The sequence below is a fragment of the Triplophysa dalaica genome, chromosome 8, assembly GCF_015846415.1.
Source record: "Triplophysa dalaica isolate WHDGS20190420 chromosome 8, ASM1584641v1, whole genome shotgun sequence".
Lineage (NCBI taxonomy): Eukaryota > Metazoa > Chordata > Actinopteri > Cypriniformes > Nemacheilidae > Triplophysa > Triplophysa dalaica.
Genome location: NC_079549.1, coordinates 5,867,835 through 5,878,356, shown reverse-complemented (window position 1 = coordinate 5,878,356; position 10,522 = coordinate 5,867,835). Strand labels below are relative to the sequence as shown.

The following is a 10,522-nucleotide window of genomic DNA, read 5'->3' as shown; positions in this document are numbered from 1 at the left end:
CATTTTGTTAATAGCTCTACTATCGTTTGAACACATATGAACTACGCACACCTTGTGTTCTACGTCACGATATCTCTTGATACGATATTCGTGGTGTTTTGCTCCACTGGCTCGTTTAAAGAGCAAGTGTATGACAGATATCTGATGAACAGAGAGAATAACTTAACTTTCAACATGTGAGTATGACATATTTCTGTAAATTTAGAAGCCTTCGCAATGTTAATTGTCTTTCATTTTTAGAAATATTTGTGAAGGTTTTTAATGGGAAAATATAAAATGTTCTTATATATTTTGAACACAATGACTGACACATTTGTATGTCTTTTGGAGTATTTATTTGTGTATTTACACGGGCAACTGAAAATGGGGCATTCGGACTATGAAACAGCTGGCTGTTTACGAAGGGGTAGTGTAGTAAAGTGAAACATCGATTCTTTTTTTAAACTAGACTATAACACGTGCATAAAAACCCGACATTTGTTATTTGACTGTAGTATGTACTTTTGCATCAACATACAGTATTTGAATGAATTTTCTCTTTCGCCTTTTTTATTATTATAAAACAGTTAGAAACAGGCATGAATTCCCAGCAGGAAGAGAGGATTAAATTCGTTCATAATCGCTCTTAATCTCGATATCTGCTCTTCATCTCGCTTCATGAAAAAAGCGTGGCTCGGAATATTTGTATTAATCTTTTCAGAAAACAGAGAGTAGCTGTGATGATGTTTATTTATTTAAACATCACGATGTTTTGTTCCATTGTTTATTTTATTTCTTTATTTGCAAAAACACTCGATGATGATTAAATGCATTTCCCCCAAAAAATCTACTATTGAAAACGATGAAAACTCTTAAAATGCATTGTAGTAAATTGGTAACACTACACAGCGAGTTTGTAGCCTATTTGTTAACTAATGCAGCTAACACAAACTTTACTACTGTTATTTCATGTGAATCAACGTTTAAATGTAGTTTAAAATAAAATGTTGTAAATGTTAATAGTAAATGCACCATGAACTACCATAAATAATTATATTGACATTAACAAGGATTAATACAAGAGGAAAAACTATGTTGATCATTGTTAGTTCATGTTAGTTAATGCATTTACTACTGTAAAGTGTTACCAGTCAATTTTAGTAGAATTTACTCAAATTTTGGTAGGAAATGCTCTTGTCATAAAAATAGTTTCACAACAAACATATTTTTATTACAGCTTCTTGTTAAATTTAACGAATATAATGTCCATTGACTTTATTTTCTGTTTAGATACCCATCTAAATATAAATATATAAATTATTCATTGGATTAGATTGAAAGGCCAGGCACATAATCTGAAAGTCACCCAGATGTGGAGATGACTCTTGTCCAGTACGGAGAGAGATTTGTGGCATGCACCTTTGGATCCTGACACAGATTTATTCTCTGTATCTGGGGCATAGCTGTTCTGTGCTTTGCCAAGTGCCGGATACAAAACGTTGTATCCTCAGAGAAAATGGGTAGTTAAATGGAAGATTGACAAACATATGTAATTTTAAAGGGTCAATATAGGAGAGATTAAATGGCATAATGGAGAGAATAATGGAGAATTTTTGAAATCCAATTGTCTATAAGTGGCTTTGTACAAACACCTTTCAAATAGGTTGTAGCCTACTTTCACGGTTACTTATAGTAACATACAAGAGGGAGTTGAAAGCTCCTGTCAGTGTCTACATGGATAGAAGGAAAGCATTGCGTCTTTTCCATCATTTTGTAAACCTAGCAACCAAATATCAACACAGTGAACTACAGAGCAGTTTACTGTACGTTACTGTATGTGCTGTAAATTCACAGAGGCTAACAGACCTTTGAGCGGTGTTTGATGTTCTTACAATGATTTGCATACAAAAACTGAGTTTCATTGGAGTGCTTTAATGCAAATATGCAGGTCATAGTTGTTATGGTGATATTCTAAACAGTGTAATACAAATCCAACACAGAGAAATCCAAATTGTATGTGCGTTTGCTTATATGGTTTATGAATGGCTCGCAAAAATGAGTCTGTAAATGTTAATTTTGACTAAGCATAGTATTTTTATGATATCAGTCTGTCTATCAACATATAAAGTGTTGAGTAATGCATTGTATTTACCGATGGATGCCTTCATTACTTCTACATTCCAGTAGCAGCACACTCCAAAAACTGTTTAGTGTTTTGTAAGAGCTTAAGCGTGCAGGAAAACGTGTTGGGAATGTAAGAGGGTTTGTGAATGTGCATGTCCAACTCCGTTATGCGAAACATTAAACTCATCAGTGTGGTGTTTTTTTACCTTCATGAGGGTGAATAAACGATGAAAGAAATTGTATTTTTGGGTGAACTACCTTAAGGCCTTGTTAGCCCTTTGTTGTAAACAGTGTTGGGTGTAACTAGTTACTAAGTAATTAGTTACTGTAATTTCATTACTTTTCCCTTGAAAAAGTAAAGTAAGTGATTACTCATATGTTTTCTGTTATTTAAATACAGTTACTTTTGATGTAATTAAACTAAATACTTTGTGAAATATATGCGTGTGCAATAGTGTAATTGCATCAAAATTCAGAGTCTTACTTTAAAATCTGTGCTTTAATGTATAATTCTCAGATTTGTAATACTTTGGTCAGTTAATAATATTATTTGAATGAATTCAATAAGCCATTTCATGTATATTCTTGAATCACTTAACTAATCAAGGTTGATGTAGGATATAGAAAGTAATTAGTAATGAGTAACTAAATACTTTTTGGACAGAGTAATTTGGACAGTAATCTAATTACACTATTGAATATGTAATGAGTAACTAGTAATTAATTACTTTTTCAGAGTAACTTACCCAACACTGGTTGTAAATATCTCAATTCATTCGTGATTTTTTTTATGAAATATCAGTAATTTGGCCCTTTGTCTGTCGAACAGTAATCTACTGTAACTGTATTTCATCTGTAGTTTGGGGATTAATCCTTTGTAAAATATTGTATACTGTTGCATACTGATTATTTATTTGTTACAGCATATACACTACATGACCTGAATTTTTTTTTTTTTCAAAGAGTCAGGAAGTAGTCAAGAACATGCTTCACTCATGTGATATTGGCTTCTTTTACATAAAACTATCCACCAGAGGTCTTAACACAGGGATGGACTTAATGGACTTTGCATTTTTTCATTCATTTATGCCTCTGTTATCATTCTCAGTGATAAGAAAAGTTCGCTGTCATGATAAAAAACGTGGACGTTCAAAAGGTGGAATGAATTGTGACGCACATTGTCCAATACAGGACAATGCCTAAGCTAGAGCGAGTCAGTATGTAAACATGGTTTTGCATCCTTATGGTTTAATAGCAAAAGGCTGAAAGAGCTGAAAGCTAGGTGCTTTTAAAATGCCATTTATGCATCACACAACATATAACTGGTTAATGTTAGAATAATATTTCTATAACATACAAAAAAGATGTTTTACTAAATCCATTTCCTTATTCAAAGCTATAAAAATAACAAGAATGAATCACATATAATATGTAATAACTACAGAAGAAACCTTTGGTCTCTGTTAACTTTAGAAGAGCTCTCTGTTATCAGGACTATAACATGCACAATTAATTTATGAACCTTACTGATATAAACTCTGCTGATATACGATTCCTCATTTCATATGTCAGTCCATTTCTCTTCTGTTCCTTGAAGCAAAGAACACTTTTCTTAACTTTTCTCAGCAGCAAATTAAAGAATCACAAACAATCATTTTCAACCATTTGTCTGAACCTAGAAAGCTTTTGTATGAGTCGTATTACTCCATTTAAGGCTGAACTTTTTTTCAAACCTTTCTTTGTACTAATTCAGTTTTTGTGATTTTTGTGTCACTGTCCTTATTAAAAGCTGTGCTGGTGAATATGGATGTTCTGGTACCTTCGGGAGACCCAGAAGGGGGAGGCAGTGATGACTTAACAGGTCAGAATTCTTTCCATTAAATATAATTTAGTAAGTCAAAAAATTTCCTCTTCAAACCCACTTTCATATGATATGTGAATATGTTGGAATTACTTCACAAGCTAGGTGTGTTTGTGTTTAGGGCAGAAGAAGTCTAGGTTAAAGTCCTTAAAGTCACAGCTGTTCGGGAAGATAAAGAGAAAAGATAATGATGGCAGCATGAAGCAGACTCAGTCTGAAAGTGACATCACATTGGGTTTTAAAAACTCACAGCATGAGGAGTAAGTGTCATTCAGTAAACTGTTGGTGTCACCTGGTTATCTTTCCTGTTGTCCATAATGTTGCAGAATTAAAACAAAATGTATTTTCACATGTTTTGTCACAAAGATGTGATCCAGAAAATGTGTAACAAATTAAAAGTTCCCCAAAACTGAAGCTCCTAAATCTCTGAATGATCTTTTCTTCTTAGCTCCCAAGGCATGCTGGGATACCGTGCATTTTCACATGATAGCATTTTCCTGGCAGAAGACCGTCATTCAGACCCTGAGCCACAAAGAGGTCTGTCTCATGAGAACATTCATGGGAAAATTCAAGCACTACAGGTGTGCGCTGTCAAACACACACAAGACACGGCCCTATTTATATAGTAAAACTGTTTCATGTTCAAACATAAGCAGAAGTAATTTTTTGTTACATTTTAGATTATTGTTATATATGGAATTATTATGAGCTTGCAGTTAAAAGTTTTATTTTGGTTGTTAAGATGAAACTCCAGCAGCAGAAGATGCATTTAGGTCCGCAGCCCCAGCAGTTGCCCATTAAACATCATGAACACATAGGTGCAGGTTCAGAAGAGGAAGGACATTATCGAATCTCCAAAAGCATACCGAACAAGGTGCTTGCACTATATAATAGAAGAGTGTTCTGTATAGATGCATAAAGTTTATCTGAACCATTTTTATTGTAATGCATGTTTTCCTCATGAGTAGGGCAATTGTCTTTGCACTAAATTATGTGCATGAGTTTGTGGTTCATTTTGTCATTAATCTATTTAGAATTTTCTTAATATAATTATCAATATTATTATTCTTGACATTTCCTAGTTGCTTCCTAAGTTTAAAGCCCCGCCCCTTACATTAAGTAGGAGAACTTTCACTATTAGTGCATGAGGGGCCGTTATGATATGACGACAACTATAATGTAAACTGTAAAGGTGCACTTGTGTCTGGGATGTAAAGCATTTATTTTGCCAGCTTGCCCAGACTTTTACTATACACTATAAGCATTATATCAATAAGTATTATATTCAACTTTTCGTCTGATACAGCTTTTAATTAGAACATGAACCCGCATCACATTTGGCAATAGACAAACAATACTCCATGTGTGACTTCTCTCAAAATGTGTTGATATTTTGCCATTCATACAGGAACAATGGAAATCTATGGACTTAATCTATTTGACTTCTTCTATATAAAATTTTTGTAATCTCCCTTAATAGATGTCTTACTGTTCCACTCACAGGTGTCCTCTGGGCCACTTTCCCCACAACCCATTACCCCAGTATCTTCACCCGTCTCCCCATTTGCCCCAAGCTCAGGAGTGGACTTAAGCATTCCTCCCCAGTTCTCTTCCCTCCTGGACAACTCTGCTGCCCGTCACCGAATGTCTATTAAACCTAAGAACCAACGAGCAAGTGCCAAGAACAAGAGAACAGTCACCTCAGTGAGTCCTCTTATAAATCTGTTTATGTAGTTTTGATTGTGGCACGCATTTTAGCTGAATGTCAGTATTTCCATTACTTCATTAGTAAAAATATATATATTATGTATATTTTGAAGCATTTTTACGAAATTCTTTTCCTTACAGTAGTGTTGATAGTTACCATGTTTGTCCAACCCTCTCTTACATTTTTTCAAATTCTCTGCTTCCTGGATAGGCTGAAAACAGAGCACGATCTGAGAGTATGAACAACTTGGAACATTCATTGACTGACAGAGAGGAAGGATTGCTTGCTAAAGAGTCTCCCCATATTCGCTCATGTTCCTCTAAGATCGTACACACAAGTGACAAGCAAACTGCTACACAAAGGAAGAGCACCCCTCCAGTTTCAAATGTAATGTCTCTACAGTGTCATGAAGAAAGTAGACAAGTTTCAGCTGAATCTAAGAATGAGAGAAACCTCATGTCCACATCTCCTCAGAGCCCTGGCCTAATGGAGCTGATTCCAGTTAAGACGCCAATCTCCACCACAAGACAAGAGGTTACAAAGGAAAGCAAATGCCTTCCAAGATCAGATGAAGACCAAGCTGCCAAACCTCCAAGCCCAGTGCTGTCAATTGACAGAAAAGGGAAAGGAGATGTGTATAGCTCCAGACTGCCTAGGAACAGCCAAAGCAGCCTTTTGTCAACTTTAGGGACACATGTTGAGGCCACACAAATGACAAGTATTATCCAAGATGAGAGAAAGTCTAATGATGTGGTAATACAAAGAAAAAACATGGACACATTAGGCAAATGTAGTGTTCAGAATGCAGGCAATGTAGAAAATTACCATTTCTCTTCTCAAGCTCCAGCTAATGTGAAACGTGCAGTGAATTTGAGACCATCTTCTTTGAGAAGAAATGCACCTTCTACAGATAAAACATGCGAGTCAAATACCTGTTTGCCAGTCATGACAGTGTCTATTGACAGTCAGGAAGAACACAAGACAGAGTCCACAAAATGGCAGAGACCACTATCTGGATCATTCCACTTCACTGTCTCTTCAGACAAGATTGAAGGGCGTCCAAGAACTGCAAGCTTTACTGGAGTAATTGGACAGACCGGACTGAGAAAAGAACCTCTGTCTCCTTCCAAACCACCTTTAACTTTCAACATAAAGGGCCAACTTAGTTCACAAGCTGAGAAAGGAAAAACAGACCCAAGCTGTAGCGTACTACCAGAGTTGCCAAAGGTAGGCCGAGTACCCAGTCATCAAGAGATACCAACAAAGTTTTCTGATCCAGCAACGAATCACCCACAATCCCAGGATATTGAGAGCAATCAGGACAATGGAATGCAGGAGCTTGGGGTAGAGGCTACAGAGGCAGAGGCACATGAGGGATTGGAGGAAGCAGAGGAGACAGGAGAGGATGTGACAAACAGTGCCAAGGAAGGTAAAGAGAAGGACACTTCAAATGCATTTGGAGTAAAACTGCGTTCCACATCTCTTTCACTAAAGTTCCGCCTGGACAAGGCACAGTCAGATATCAAAATAAAACAACATCGTTCTGAGCTCTCCACGCTTGCTCCGCCCCTGGCCTTACAGTCTAATTTAACCAGTTTCATGGAACGTGAGGACCATCACACTAGCATTGGCTTGAAACCCAAACACCCTCAACTCAAAACCAATGAGTCCTCCATATCCAGTTGCACACTCAAGAGTGTCTGTCAAGACAAGGAGAGACCTGCCCTACTTAGACAGAACGGTGAGTATCCTTTTGTGGTTTTACAAAGTGTCTGAGAATGTTTAGATTCCAGTACTTTCCAGCACTTCCAGTAGTCAGAAGCTCATCTATGTGAAACTGATTTGTTAATATGAAACATTTTGTATTTCCAGAACCTCCTCCGTCCTCATCATTACCCAGCAAAGCCACTAAGATAGTACCTTCACTTCCTAAAGAAACTGCAGACTTGCCCCTGAAAGAGCCAATTTCAGTCTCCTCTCAGGAGAATGCAACATCTACAACCTCTGAGTTGTCCTGGATGGAGATGGCTAGAGAGAAGACTAGAAGTCTACAACAGCTTTTTACTAGTAGACTACCTGAGTTCCCTGGCTTGTATACAACCACACGACCAACAACCTTGAACACAGCACAGACACAAACCCAAAAATCCACCTCTCAAGATAATGTAATAACCACCCAAAACATTACAAGCCAGCATACGCAGCTTCAAATGTGGCCTACAGACACGACTGCAAGAAATATGCCATCTGCGCAGTCTTCTGGAAGATCCACACAACATGTGCAAACCAATAGAACAATGAGCCAACCTTCAGCAACACAAACCTGTACAACCACCAGTCAATCACAAGTTGAAAGTACCAGAGAAGTCCTGTTTCAATCGAAACCACAAAATAGTAATTCAACACCAAAACCAACTCAGTCTTCAGTTACAAGCACATCCAACACACAACCCACCACTCACACTATACATAGAGCAAAACCATCACAACCACAGACTCCACCCATCCAACAGGCATCACCACTGCGTTTAGGACCCTTCCAAGCATCACATACCTCCATACAGTCTATACCTTTTCCAGCAAACCCTTGCCTATCATCAAGCCCCAAAATAACATCCAACCTGATGCCCCAACAATCTGCCAATACTGTCTCAAAGGATCAACCCCAAAATGAGGGCGGTGAGTCCTCCACAGCTGCAGGGAAAGCTGATAGAATAGGGGTTCAGGGGAAGGGAACTGGAATTGAGGATGGTAAACCAATGGGGGCAGCAGGATTGGGAATCAAGCCCCCACAGATGCAGGGATGGGAAAACCAATCTACTTCGGCAACCAAGGTATTATATACAGTAATCAAATCTTTACACAGTGAAATGCAGGGTAGATCGAGAATACCAAAATACAGGTCAATAATACATGTTTTCAACAACAAGAAATAAGCATTGCAGCTACATGCCAGAAGTCAAAAGCTAACATGAGGCCATAGACTACATCAGGGGTTCTCAAACTTTTCAGCACGCGAACCCCAAAACCAAAGCCAGTGACTCGAGACCCTCAAATACACAAATGTTCCGCGCATATACGCACATGCACCTATTCAACCCAAACGCGCATAATGACAACACAAAAGAGCACAGTTGAACAAAATATTATTTTATGGTTATTTACTCATTACTTTGATTTGTTGTTTTGCATAAATATTAACTATTACAAAAGATGGTCGAATTTCATCAAACTGATGCGAGTGCTCGTGGATGTGCCTCTTTTCATCACAATGACAATGGCCCCTCTGACCGTTATCTTTGGTCGATATTAATCACATTTTATTTCAACAAATAAGAATATCCTAAATTTAAAGCCTGAAAAATAATCTGCGTGGACACGGGACTGTTGAAGGTTGTGCTGTAAATGTAATGCGGTTGCTAATGTTATTAATGTGACGTAATCACCTTGGGGGTCATGATCAAGGGGGAGGAAATTCCCAAGGCTGATGGCTTTTTATTTGCCTGGTTTTATTTTTAACTTAACTAATGTTTTTATATTTTGTAACACTTATTGATTACATACACTATTTATTATAACAATAAAAAAAGATTTCTGTAAATCATCTTGCGACCCCGCCCTAAGCTGCCTTGCTACCCCCCGTTTTGGGAACCCCTGGACAAAATCACGCTCGCCTGACATCCTCATCACCACCAATCCTCTGACAACTATTTTTAAAAAGTAACAAAGTTACAGGGTCATGTTACAATATACTGTATATAATTGTATTGATTCTTGTGATTAAATAGATGATAATTGTGGGGGTTTTGTGATTACTCCTTTCTGTAGGCAGGTGAGCAGAAAGACACACCAGAGTCACCATCATCTCCTCTGCAGTTCGTTCGAAACAGTGGCCAGCCTTCGTGGATGGAACTGGCCAAACGGAAGTCACTGGCATGGAGTGATAAGACTACGGACTAAAATAAAACAGTCTAAGGGAGAGCTCAACAGTAGAAATATTGAAAGGATGCTGAGTCTGTGTATAAGATTGGAAAGCAATTTCATGTTAAAGCATCTAATGAAGACCCATGTCAAAACTGTCATCAATATGCAAGTCAAACTGAACTACGTTAGAGAGTGATCCAGTGTGATTTGGATATGAAGCACTATTGTTAATGTTGTTAACAACCGCATATTCAACAGACAGTCTCAAAGAGTGTAGGTACCAACATTATGGCACTGAAACATAAATAACATTTTATGGTTAAAGGGAAGAAAGTCTTTTCCAGTCAGGATGCCTTGAGGGTGAATAACACATGGGGAAATGTTGTTTTGCTTGTGAAATATTCCTTTAAGAGTAGCTGGTAGTGCTTGCGTGAACCTATTTCACAAACGCACCACAGAGCGGCACAACAGAACACAGTTGTGTGAAAGTAAAACAGAGGAGAAAAGGAAGGGGAAGAACCAAATGGAGGTTATGATTCAAATTAAAGCACATGAGTGAGATCTTTGGAAGACAATAAGACTCTTATCCACTTACATTTGTGCATTTTCATCATTTCTGATGTTCGCCACATTGTATCATTGCTTTTACTATGTTAAAATATGAAGTAATTTTCAACTATGATTAATTTTCCTTTCCAATTACACATTTTATTTATTCTATTATTGGAATGTTATTGTATTTGACAATAAAGATACATTCAATGACTTTGAGCTTGCTTTTGGAAATAGGATCTCCATCTTTCAACATTCGTGACCATGAGTTGTGTTACCAAAACCCTTAAATTGGTATTGTTTATTATTTGGTTAACAATACAATAAATAAACAATACGAATTTTAAATGCAAAATAACTATAAGAGTATAATC

The 10,522-nt window shown here is 37.2% G+C and overlaps 1 protein-coding gene across 1 annotated transcript; it reads left to right on the top strand.

Annotated features, from left to right (window-relative positions):
* Nucleotides 1–38: 38 nt before the first annotated feature.
* On the top strand, nt 39–10,312 carry cracdla (cracd like a). The gene is made up of 9 exons (XM_056755107.1): nt 39–176; nt 3,893–3,964; nt 4,086–4,224; nt 4,413–4,545; nt 4,707–4,838; nt 5,468–5,668; nt 5,883–7,413; nt 7,545–8,506; nt 9,501–10,312. Exons 2-9 carry the CDS (start codon nt 3,907–3,909, stop codon nt 9,630–9,632), a joined length of 3,288 nt encoding a protein of 1,095 aa, XP_056611085.1. The 5' UTR covers nt 39–176; nt 3,893–3,906; the 3' UTR covers nt 9,633–10,312.
* The last annotated feature ends 210 nt before the right edge of the window (nt 10,313–10,522 follow it).

Coding starts and splice junctions, on each gene's coding strand:
- cracdla (XM_056755107.1), top strand. CDS start 3,907: ATGGATGTTCTGGTACCTTCGGGAGACCCAGAAGGGGGAGGCAGTGAT. Junction 4,839..5,467: donor CCAAAAGCATACCGAACAAG/GTGCTTGCACTA, acceptor TTCCACTCACAG/GTGTCCTCTGGGCCACTTTC. Junction 5,669..5,882: donor ACAAGAGAACAGTCACCTCA/GTGAGTCCTCTT, acceptor CTTCCTGGATAG/GCTGAAAACAGAGCACGATC.